This window comes from Gobius niger (genome assembly GCF_951799975.1).
Source record: "Gobius niger genome assembly, chromosome: 12".
NCBI classification, from domain to species: Eukaryota; Metazoa; Chordata; class Actinopteri; order Gobiiformes; family Gobiidae; genus Gobius; species Gobius niger.
Genome location: NC_136863.1, coordinates 19,219,213 through 19,231,464, shown reverse-complemented (window position 1 = coordinate 19,231,464; position 12,252 = coordinate 19,219,213). Strand labels below are relative to the sequence as shown.

The window sequence follows — 12,252 nt, the reverse complement described above, 5'->3', positions numbered from 1 at the left end:
TCTTCATGGTTTACGAATCACATTCTATGATGAAGTTATTTCCAAAACATCTATTTTTCAAAATTAAAGCTAAACGAAACCGCCGACTAAGCCTTATGCCAGTGAAGTTGGATTAGTCGCCTATTTCTTGTTTAACATCACTGTGTTTCAAAAGAGAGCTTAATTTTCCCGTAAGAGCTTCATGTCACCATGAAAGACTGAATATCAACAGTTACAGCTCTAAATACTGAGATCTGTTCTTACCTGAGCTTACACGAGTTGATGCGTACCTGTCAGGTCTTTGTGCATGCACTCAATCAGGCAAAAAGACCAAAGATGTTGTTAGCATTTCGCCTCTCCTCCTCTCCTCTAAGGGGCCAAGCGACCAAGCTCGTCCATGTTTTCCCTATTTGGATAAAGTTACGTGAGTAGTTACACAATCCAAGTAATGTTACACAAAATTAAACATGTTGATTTTCTTTCATTTTGTGTAAATAGACTCGGTTCGTGTAACTACTCACGTAACCGTATTTAACTTCACCTCTGTGTGGCCCCATAGGAGGAGAGGCTAAATGCTAACAGCTAACAGCATCTTTGGTCTATTTGCATGACTGAGCGCACACACAAAGACTAGACAGGTACGTATCAACTCGTCTAAGCTCAGAACATATCACAGTAAGCTAAGAACATATCTCAGTATTTAAAAACGGTGGCCTGTTCCTTTAAGGGTGTTGAAAGAATATTTATTATAATATTATATTCGTTCAGTGATTTTGATACAAGCCAATAATCTGAATGTGACCTCAAGAGCTTTATTTTTAGCAGCTGTGTCCAAAAGGTAGCACCATTCCAGCAGACTGTGCGCCTCTTTATACACTGCAAAGCTGTAACTGCACTCACAATAATGCATGCTCACTTCCTAAAATATGTTAAAGTTTGATTTTGATTATTTTATTTGCTCTCATCAGTGGGCCACACCATTGCTGGCTTTTGTTCCTCTTTTCTCGCCGGCCGTGGCGCCATAAATTGAACCTGAGTTCCAAATTGACACATGCTTTTGAAGGTAAAACAATTTCTGCTGAAATCCATCAAAAGCCAGAAGGCCTCTCTCTCGTGCTGATGAAAAGTCTATAGATTTTTTTGTTTTGTTGTTGAGCCAATTACTCCAAACCTCAAGTAATGGAAGTGAAGCGTCTATTGGCAGCACAACAGATGACCAGGACTTGGACAAAGATCTGCGTCCAACATCAGCATCACGCCACCAAAAAGAATAAATACTTCTGTTGTTTAACATATTTATTCACCTGTATTTAGTCTCAACATCCGTGCTCTAAAGCTTCCAAGCCAGTTCTAAGCCCGGATAAATGGAAAAGGTGGCAGCAGGAAGGGTGTGTGTGATTAACTCTTAGGATATTAAATATTATTTACGTTTATACAGCACCGTCAGAGCAGAGTACATTTATAATGAATGTAGTCTGTGGCGTGCTGTTTTGTGTCGAGGGTTTTACCTGTAATCTCTGCTCATCGTTTTGACTGTTCATTGTTCGCTCGACAGTGATCTGATTACAGCTTTCTCTGCCTGTAACGCTTCACTGCCTCCCAATACCTCTCCTTCTTCTGAGGACAGCCCACTTTGCGACTGAATCAACACACTTATTGACATCATAATCACTCCGCGCTCTCCGGGCACAAAGACTTTTACCCACAATCCCCCTGGAGCATGTGCAGGGGTCAAACTGTGGCCTGACAGACACAGGGTTTATGATTGGATGTTTACAAAGATGGATGTCACCATTTGTCACCTCGAATTGACTTGAGAGTTCACAAAGTCTGGGGGGAAAAAATATCTGCAATGATCTTCAGTGCACGCATGTAACTACTGATTTAAAGTTTAAGTCAATAAATAATGTCCCTATTGATTTAAAGAAATGTACAAATCTGTTGAGCCAAATTTACCTTTAGGAGTTGCACAATATTAACATTTGAGTTTTTAAAGCCTTTTCCAGGACTGGCAGTCAGACGGAAAGGGGGGATTGTAAGGAATAAGCTCTCAAAATGCCCGTTGTGAGATGCACTGTGTTGCGTGTAGTCATCAAGATGGTTCACCCTGAATATAAGAGATATAGGAGACCTGATGTTTAACTGCCTTCACATTTGACATGTTCCCTGACTATAGCGTGTCATTTTAGGTAAATAATAGCTGTTGGATCGAGATCCGAGCTGTACAACGTGACAGAATGATGATAAAGACAGCTGCAGATGATGATTGGGCGAGAGAATTAGTTTTCGATTAGCTCCAGTGTCAGGTCACAGTGTCACCCCTCTGTCTGAGCGGCTGGTCGATACAACATCACACACAGACTACAACCTGCACCTCTTCTGTCACAAGCACAATTACTCACTGCCGTAGCTCTTCATGAAGCTTTTTATATACTTTATTTCAGGGGAAAAATGTAAAAGCAGTTTTACCTCAAATGACATGTCCCTTATGCGGGGATCTGAAGAAAGAAAGTTCATCAAAAGAGCATAAAAAAGTGGTGCATGCAGAAAAAAAAGATTACTTTTCAGACCCTAAAGAGCTATTTTGCTCTTTGTTACTCAATGGATAAATCATTGGACATACGTTCAAATTAATCCATTGTGTTTTTGCAATCAATTCTGTTTTGTAATGCATTAATTACATTGTACCCTAAATTCACAAGTTTTTTACGATGAGAAATATATAAAGAACACTGAGGACCCCTGTACATCATCTTCCTCTAATCAATGTGGATTAAAGTGAACTCAGATGCTCTGATCAATGTAGCATTAGGATCAATTTAGATGTTCAAACCCCAGTGTAAGACCCAGCTAAAGTGAGTACTTCTAGTTTTGAGATTAGACGGTTACAAAATGTGTTATTAACATTTTTAATTGTGAATTTCCTTTGATCTCTGTGACCCTTTACACAGAACGGTGAAACATGTGCAAAGACACAGCAATAATCTCCAGATAAACTGCAGTGCATGACGTTACAAAAGGAGGCACCCACACTCTAAGTCTGGTAAGTCCTAAGTGTCGTTTTGTGCCAGTCTCCCCACACACTCCGAGTTAATGAAGTGTAAATGATGTTCTCACCAGAACACAGCCACTAAAATGAAATTTGCACTTTATGAAACTGTGGCTGCAGTACAGTACATGTGACACGCACTTGTGACAGATTTAAAGGTGTGTGTCTGCTTCAGTAACCAGGAGGAATATTCTCTCTGACAGCGGCGCAGACAGTCACAGACAGGCAGGCCACTTTTCTGCCTTGTTGTTTGAAACTTGTCTTAAAGCCTCAATAGAGTTCAGGATTGTGTCGTCAGAACTGCTAAGATTTCTGAGATTCCTGGTGCTTTCCATAACAATAAACCAATGGGGATTTTAACCTGTAAAATACACTGTCCACAGTTATTGATTGACTGCGGAATTCTTCCGCAGTCAATTATTGGTTTTCATGTTCTTTATTATTATTCCTCTTCCATCTTTTTCCCGATTTTCTAGAGCTTTCAGCACCTTCATGCTTTGTGCAATTTATGCAAGTTATGCATCAAAATGTTCCGCATGTTGAGGAGAAGGGTGCTATTACTTTTGGGACTTCTGCAATTTACGGTTTTTCCACAATCGGCCAAAATGTCGGAGATTTTTCCCATTGACTTATAATGGGGCTGCCGCAAATCCATGCTTTTCTGCACTTTTTTCTGCATTTTATGCAATTTCTGCACTTTGTGCATGTTCAGCTTATGCAACTTGTGGGTTTTGAGAAAAAATTGGCATTCTGCAGTTTTCCAGTTTTTTTATACGAGAGTTTGACATTTTTGCATTGGTGTGTATGGGGGAATCCAGCCAATGGGGAGACTCCAGGACTTTCAGCCATTTGTGCAGCTTCTGCCAATCAAGCACTGAGGCCATTTCAACAGTTTGACCAGTTTATGGAATATAAAAGTTTATGCAATATTAACAATTTATGCAAAGTAACCACTTAATGGGATTTAACCAGTTAATGCATTTTAAAGCGTTTATTCAACTTAAGAGTTTATGCCATTTAGGATTTATGAAGTTTATGCAATTTACATAATTTATGCAAATTAACCCATTCATGCATTTTACCACTTTATGCAGTTTATACAGTTTATGCAACATGACATTTTATGCATTTTACCAGTTTATGCAAATTCGATTATGCAAATTAAGCAATTTATGCAATTTGAACAGTTTATGCAATTTCTGCATTCGCTTCCCGCAATTCCGCCGTCAATCGCAATGGCGCAGAAGTACAAGGTGTTCAGTGCTTACAGAAACGTGTAAACCTGGCCACTATTGAACAAAACACTGACATGCTTAGAGTGATTCAGGAATGATCTAACAACTAAATTGACTTTGTCCTGTACCACTACTTGAAACTCCAAAACTGAAGGAAATGCTTCCAAATCAAATTTGGGAGTCAAGTTTCCTTTCCACTTTCAACTTGAAATAGTCCAACTAACTCATCTCTAATAAGACCTGCCCATCAGTGCCCTCCTTCATCTTACTGCCGCCGAAATGTTTACAGAATGGGTCTAGGAACCAAAATATCTGAATAACTCAATTTTGACAAAAATGTCAGATAGAACCTTATAATGCTTAGGAGACGATTTAAATTTTGGGCTGGTCCCAAGCCTGGATAAATAAAGAGGAAAACTATATGCATTTTAAGAAACAAAAAGAAATATCAATACATTGGTATATATAATAGATTGTTTGTGTCTTTTACTATAATTTGTCATACTGAACAGATTTTGTTTTCTCTATTGGCCTTGTTTTTGAAATGGGTCCAGTCTTTGTTTTGATGCCGATACGAGAGTGAGGAGAGAGAGGAGGGGGTGCAAACTGGCAACAGATGCTCTCATTTTCACCTCCACTGTGTGTGAGCCTTTTTCAAATACAACACTACGTTGCCTTAGCTTAAAAGAAGAAAAATAGGTCAAATGGTGCAGCAACAACACATCAATCAAAATCTCCCCAAAATAATGATGGCTAGGACACGGGCTTCCAAAAACAGAAGATTAATTAGAATCAGAATACTACACTTGATGCAAGATATACAGTGTGCGGGAGATGCCATTTTTCACATGATACGAGCATTACGCACGACCTCTCCAACGCAGCTGTTATTTTTAAACAAAATGAGTGATGATTTTTGTACATTGTTTTGTACATTATTTATTATATGTTTTTATAGTGCACTTTGCTTATAAACAAAATTTGTAAAAATCATGTCTATGTACTGAGTGTTTCTGAAGTGTTGAAATTGAGATTCCACACACATCCACTGCAGCAAATTCAAAACAGAGACACGTAATTACAAACTTTTACTCAACCGTTTTATAGTGACAGATTTGTAATTAGACAGTCACCTCAGTGAACACAGTCATAAGACAAGTGAGCAGAAAATTGCCACTTGCATCAGTCAAAAGCAATACTCGATCTTAATATGTGGACAGAGTTGGGTTCAGAGCATTGAGGGAGATCACTACGATGCAAGACTTGCTTTGGTTGATCTGGTTGGGTAGTAAAAGCAAAGGTACTGGTATCTTTACGCTCCATCCTTACATTCACATGGGCATGGGTTATGGACATTTGTCAGCACGAGATTCAAACCGCCAAGATCTCTTCATCGCCGGAGCCACAGTTGTTATTATAGTAATGGTTCAAAATGGTGCCTAAATGTGTGTGCAGTGAAACAAATACAAGTAAAAACTGATTGTGAGAGATCCACATTTTGAGAATAGGCTTTTTTGCTGCTTTTACCTTCACCACTTGATGATTATCAACCCCCACATGTGGATGTCGTCTTCCACGTTCTTTGTGTTGTTGCCATAAGTTGTTCCTGTTGAGTTGCTAAGAATTTCTCGTCCACTTGATTTACCTCACGCTTACAATTAAAGGAGTGTATGGATCAGCACACAGACACATTGAATTAAATCAGAGTGTGCCTGAGCGGCTCTGCTCCAGCTCCAACATTCACAACAGAGGCTCGTATGTTGCCCTCCTGACAGTGTCGGAGCGCAAACACCGAATTAAGCTTCATTAGCAGAGCCACAAAAAACTGGGCCGTTCAGACGAGGAAGGTATCAATTTTTAGATCCCAAAGACTGCTGTCATATGCTTTACTCATCACAGGTTTAATGGAATTGTTTAGTTTATGTAAACAAAGATTTGACAAGTGAAGTTGAATGAAGTGTACTAAGGGATAATCCAACCATAAAACTTAAGTAATTCATTTGTGCAAGGAAAGATCTGGATTATGTGAAGATGACCCATGCATTACGTCAGTGATTCTCAAACTTTTCACACCAAGCAGCTCATAAAACAACTGATCTTCTGAACACCTTCAGGCCTAGGATGAGACCAAATTAGGACTAAACCAGGTCTGAAAAGAGTCTAAAATTGTGTCTGCACATAAACCATGTCTAAACCAGAAATCCCTTCAATGCATCACTAAAGCAGAACCACCTAGAGAAGCCAAAGTACCACCAGGTATACACATACTGGTACCTCAATTTGAGAAACTGGATTTCCTGCCGGCTGATCTTCAGGATGTATTCTTTGTCTAATTGACCTCTACAGTGTCCCTGGTAATATAAGCTAATTTAAACCACTATGGACTAGACTTTGTCCAGTTCTGTTGTGGTACTGACAAAGAAATGTGGTATAATAAACCCCAACAGTTTCTTCACAATCACATAAATGTCATGAAACAGTGAGGTCAGAAGTGGCTTACTTGAAACCAAAGACTTTACAATATATATTTTTCAGTCTATTTAAAATGCAGTAACCTTTGGAAATAATTGTTAATAAGTTCTTAGCCAGTGGCCTTCTCTTAAAGGCAATGGAAGTGAGTTTAAAGTAATTGTTTTTAATGGAGGATGGTGTTATTGTACTAACACCTCTCTAATGAACAGCTGCTGTTTGTCTTGTTTGTGTGGATATGTACGTGTGAGTGTGAGTGATAAACTGACTCGGGTCAATGCGTTTCTCTCAGAGAGGAGGTGATGGTAACCCAGCTTATTAATTAATTTTAATCATCCTTTGTAATGAACTAAAGACGTGTGACGGATGAGTCTATGCTCAAGCTGAGACTTTAAACACACATTTGGTATTTAACTTCTACTGAGACTTTTGAACATATAAAGTTTGGAAGATACATCTTGCACAAACAGCGCTCTAAGAAGAGGACTCATCATAGCCCCCAGTTATTGATTTGAAAATGTTTCTGTTTTAATTAAGGGTAGCTTATTTGTTTACAGTTAATTCACTCGGACATTGCTTTGCACTTACACTTTCTCCTGCTCCTCCGAGGGACCCCAGACGTTCCCCCAGGACCTCCTCCGACAGTGGGACACGCCTTGAACACCTCCCCGAGGAAGGATCTGAGGCTGACACTTCACCCGATGTGGACCAGGCCCTGGACAAGCAAAAGACGACCAAAGGATGTACTTCTTTTCATGCTCATTGGCCTGCTGTGGATTGAACTTCAAATCTAACAATGAAATAATTAAAATTCCCACACCAGTCCCTCAGTGGATTCTTTACAAAGATGGGTGACAGACAGGAAGTTGGGTCAGGGAGGTGTCAGTGTGCCACCTTATCTACAGATCCCATTTCAATTAACAGATTAGGCCATGTGTGGTGCCAGACCAGCATGAGGTTACAACTGCGCTTTTCTGAAGGGTCTGCCTATTCAATTACAATTAGTACCATTACGTTTGATAGAATAGGCCTTTGAAATAATGTCTTCCACTAAAAAGGCTTCAGGGGCTAAAGAAACAACAGGCAAATATTTTCCTTTTGGTCTTTTGTTTTTTAAACATAACAAAGGCTCCATTTTGTTTTAGTTTTTAAGATGATTTTTTCCCCTCTCTCATTTTAGCTTTTGACCATTTTTAATTGGTGAGTTGAGGTTTGAGGGATTTGTAAAATGTTTGTCACAGATTAAACAGCTGAATGGGGTTTTGCCTATATGTGCACTGCTGTGTGCAGTTATACTAGTTACATATAAATGTTTTTTCTCAAACTAGCTGGCTATTTATTCATTTATTGGACAGGTACAAAAATACAAGATGATTGCAGCTAAGGCAATGCATCCTGTGCCAGGTTGGGCCTTTGTCTCTCTCTCTCTCTCTCTCTCTCTCTCTCTCTCTCTCTCTCTCTCTCTCTCTCTCTCTCTCTCTCTCTTCACCCAGCTGGTTTATGATGGTTTGGTGCTGGTCCATGCCAGTGTATGATGGTCTTCCTGGTGTCTGTCAGCAAAGATCAGCAAGGTCCAGCACGTGCCAAAAGAAACCACCACCAAACCAGCATAGACCAGCATGTGCCAGAAAGCTATACAAGTTTGATGTATTGTTATTATTAATTAATGATGTAGTTGTGAACTGTAAATGGGCAGGTTTATATCTGATCAACCTGGGAGATCAGTGACAACTCAATTCACCGTTAACACCGAGGGTTTGCGAGAAATACGAGAATTTCTTTGTGGATTTGAAAATGTAGCGATCTTTTATCTATCTTAGAGTAGAGTGGTGGGCAAAGGTTTACATATTCACTAGTATGCGTTCATCTATTATTCTAGACTAGATGTCCTTACAGATTGGTCGGAAGGCTGTATGAAGTCTCCATCACCAGCGACGGGCATGTCTCTACATTGACAGTGGCACTGGCCCTTCGTGCAGATTTGTTTTGTTTCTCAGCTTGGACGTACAGTGCTTTGTGCTGCTGCGTCTCCATCAGCCCTTATGAGCAGGAGAGCGCTGGAAGAAGCAGTCAAGTTCATCAGCACGTGCCATAAGAAAAGACAATTGATGATTCTCTGAGTCGAGATGCGGCTCTGGGAAGATGTCCTTTTCCCTGTGTTGTCCCTTTCGAGGCTCTGTCTTTGATTTAAACACTTTACAAAACACGCGCTAGGATTGTAGGACAGCCACTAGTTTCTTCCTGTTTGTATGATGTTCCTCAAACTCCTTTATATCTGTGCGGTCTGGTGAAATCGGTGATTTCCTGCTTCAGTCAATGTGAGGCGAGTTTTAAGCATGGCTCTATTATAAAAAGCCTCTTTTTTTTGCTGCATGTTCAAACCTTTTTTTTGGCTTCGCGTGTCTCCTGTCCAGTAGATGGCAGTAGTGCGCCTTTGTGAAGAGAGAGAAGGAAGCCGGGGGAACGTGGTGCTCGAGACTGCTCGATGTTTACATCATGGATCTAGAATAATATCTTTACATGGTCAGAAATTACTTATTGTAAAATGATGTATTGCATTTTATTGGATCACAGTGTTACTGCGTGAATGTTTCTCTTTAGACGTGTTGAATAACCGTATACAACACCATGCTCTGTTAGCTTGCTTCATTCATTGAGTACCCACATACACATTTTATTTCTGACTGTTGTATGAAGGGGCTTACCCTCTTTCTAGAGTAAAACAAGAGAGTTGTGTAGAGGCTAGCTTCATTTGCAGGTCTAGAATGTAAATCTTTCTCATTTCTAACAGAAACAGCCTTTTATTTCTGATCAAATAGAGCTGTTATCAACCAGGCAGCCAATCTGGTGTGAGATGATTGAGAGCCATTGTAATTGTTACAATGTTATAGTACTTTTAGGTTTTGTAAAGCTTTAGAATAAACAGTGATGGGATATTTTAGTTATACTAAGACTGAAAGGTTATGTCAGGAGTCTGAGAAGTAACTTTAATTTATTTAGTTGAATTAGGATAAGCAGAGTGTATTATTTGCCTTTCCCTAGTTGTTTATGTAAGAATTGTATGTGTACTAAACAGGAACTATTCAATATCATTTTGACAGTGAGATTTTTGCTCAATGATTTGATATGTTTTTCCATCAGTAACTTATCCTAACTGTTCTGTTTTTTATTAGCCAGTGGACATGTGTGCATCTTCAGAAAAGGACTTGTATGCTGTGTTAGGAGCCAGTCCATCAGAGTCTACAGAGCAGCTCAAACACCACTACCAGCAGCTGGTACTGAAGGTGCAGTGTATTGGTTGATCTCCTGTTTACAGTCTTTAGAAGAAGTTCTTAAAAAAAACATTGTATAGCTATGTTTGTGTTCCTCTTTGGTACCTACAGTGTCACCCTGATCGCCTCAACAGAGATGGTTCAGCTGAAGCAGAGATTGGGCTGAAGAGGTTTCTTGAAGTTGATGCCGCCTGGAAAATTCTGAGTGATGAAAACAAAAGAAAGGATTATGATCTGCAAAGAAGAGGTACAGTTTCCCAAACAAGACAAAGATCATCTCGATTTTCTGATTATAATATTGAACACAACTGTGCTCAGCTGAGGCTCCAGCAGAGGGCGTGCTTGTTCTGTGCAGCGGCCTAAGAGAGTTTACTGTGGGTCAGTGGAGGAAAGAGTGTGAAGTGGATCGTGGGAAATGGCAGATTAGCGCCTGATGACTTATGGGACACTACACTTACATTTATGTTAGTCTTTTAACCCTATTTGAGAAAATTGGGCTCCTAGGGCACGTGCCTCTTACATACAGCATTACCTGTCACACAGACTGTACTTGTGTTTATTGTAGCGCACTCGCGCTTGCATTAAACACAGAACTAGGAGCTGCCAGGCTCCCAAACATAATTTTAATCTGTTGGCAGTATATTTTAACATTTAATTTTCCAACATATTCTCAACTTTCTTTTTTTGTCAAACCAAACTATAGCTTTTAAACAAAAAAGTCCAAAGCCTCACTGCATTTTATTATGAACTTGTGTGCTCATTTTTCAGCGCACGACCTAAAGCAGGACTGGCCTGTCGATGCCACAGTCTTCCTAGAGGACATGACATGGAACAATGGTAGGTATTTAAATACATTTTGAACTAAATGGTTTAAATGTGTTTATTTATTTTCTCATGATGTTTTTCTCATCTCAAAATATTAAATCAAATACATTTTCCCAGTTTGGCAGATTTATTACTGGGATGACCATATGTGCTGTTTTTGGACCTAACAAGACGTACCTTTTAGTTGTGGCCACCTGTTCTGATTGCATTTCACAACACTAAATGTGGCCATTTCACGCAGCTGTTTGTATTATTTTATAATACCTAGATGCAACAGATGATCACAAAAAACAGACACAAAAAACATTTTCTGTCAAACCAAGACAAATCCAGCCAATCCTTTTTCTTTCTTTAAAATCATCATTAGTTTTAACTCATGTAGTATTGTAAACTTCAAAGTGTAATCTATGTAAGTGAATAAAAATGTATTTAATGTGTATTGCTGATGTGTTTCAGATGAGCATTTGTACACACACTGCTGTCGCTGTGGGGGAGTGTTCTGCATCGATGAGGAGACGGTTCAGGATGAGACTCGGGGATCAGCGTCACAAGAAGAAGAGAAGACGCCGGGCGGATCGAGAGGAGTGATTGTGTGCTGTGATACATGCTCTTTAAGTGTCTATGTCACATGGACTAACACAGAAACACCCGAGAGCTGAGTGGACTTTGCAAACTCGTTTTTAGTGTCTCTGAAATATATTATTTTATTATCAATATATTTGATCAATAACCTTGCAATACATCTTAAAAGTTAACATTTTGCCTAAAAGGGCAGTGAGAAATACAACACTTGTTTGGCAAATGAAAATACTGTGCCCAATTATCATTATATTAATAATATTAATAATGACTTTTCATTCAAAGTTGTTTCTTTATACAGTGTATGATATGTAATTTTAATAATAAATCTCTGAATGAGGATACCCACCATAAACTGTTTTGTGAAAATATATTCTTGCTTCATTCCAACTTTCAGATGAGATATTTTGTGTTAAATAAAAAGGGAACACATATTTTCAAAAACGTTGTGTTTTTAAATACATAATTTGCCACGGCGAAATTCTGCTTCTGTATATTCCGTTTTTTTTTTGAGCATTTTGTAAAGACAGTGGCAGGGACAGTAATAATGAACGTGAGCTGTCAAGAGCAGGGCTGAAATCTCCATGGAGACTCCTCTGAGGAGCAGTGAGGCTTGGATCAGGGCCCTCAGTAAACTCTGGGGTTTTGCTGCATGTTCAAACCTGTCTCTTAGCTTCTGCGCTATAGCCTCTGCAATGTACTGTATTCAAGCTACTGCTGCAACTTCAAATCATGTCAGCCAATTATTATTTTTGATAAAGTGTCCAGTGCCGTGTCAATGAGATAATCTGAAATGTGGCCGATGCGATTTATGATTAAAAAAACGTTTTCTACTTTATTTTGG

At 39.2% G+C, this 12,252-nt stretch overlaps 1 protein-coding gene across 1 annotated transcript; it reads left to right on the top strand.

Annotated features, from left to right (window-relative positions):
• Nucleotides 1-9,155: 9,155 nt before the first annotated feature.
• Nucleotides 9,156-11,677, top strand: dnajc24 (DnaJ (Hsp40) homolog, subfamily C, member 24). Its single transcript, XM_079567853.1, has 5 exons — nt 9,156-9,255; nt 9,906-10,016; nt 10,116-10,251; nt 10,773-10,841; nt 11,286-11,677. The coding sequence occupies exons 1-5, from the start codon at nt 9,253-9,255 to the stop codon at nt 11,486-11,488; spliced, it is 522 nt and encodes a 173-aa protein (XP_079423979.1). The 5' UTR covers nt 9,156-9,252; the 3' UTR covers nt 11,489-11,677.
• The last annotated feature ends 575 nt before the right edge of the window (nt 11,678-12,252 follow it).

Coding starts and splice junctions, on each gene's coding strand:
- dnajc24 (XM_079567853.1), top strand. Junction 10,017..10,115: donor ACCAGCAGCTGGTACTGAAG/GTGCAGTGTATT, acceptor TGGTACCTACAG/TGTCACCCTGATCGCCTCAA. Junction 10,842..11,285: donor GGACATGACATGGAACAATG/GTAGGTATTTAA, acceptor GATGTGTTTCAG/ATGAGCATTTGTACACACAC.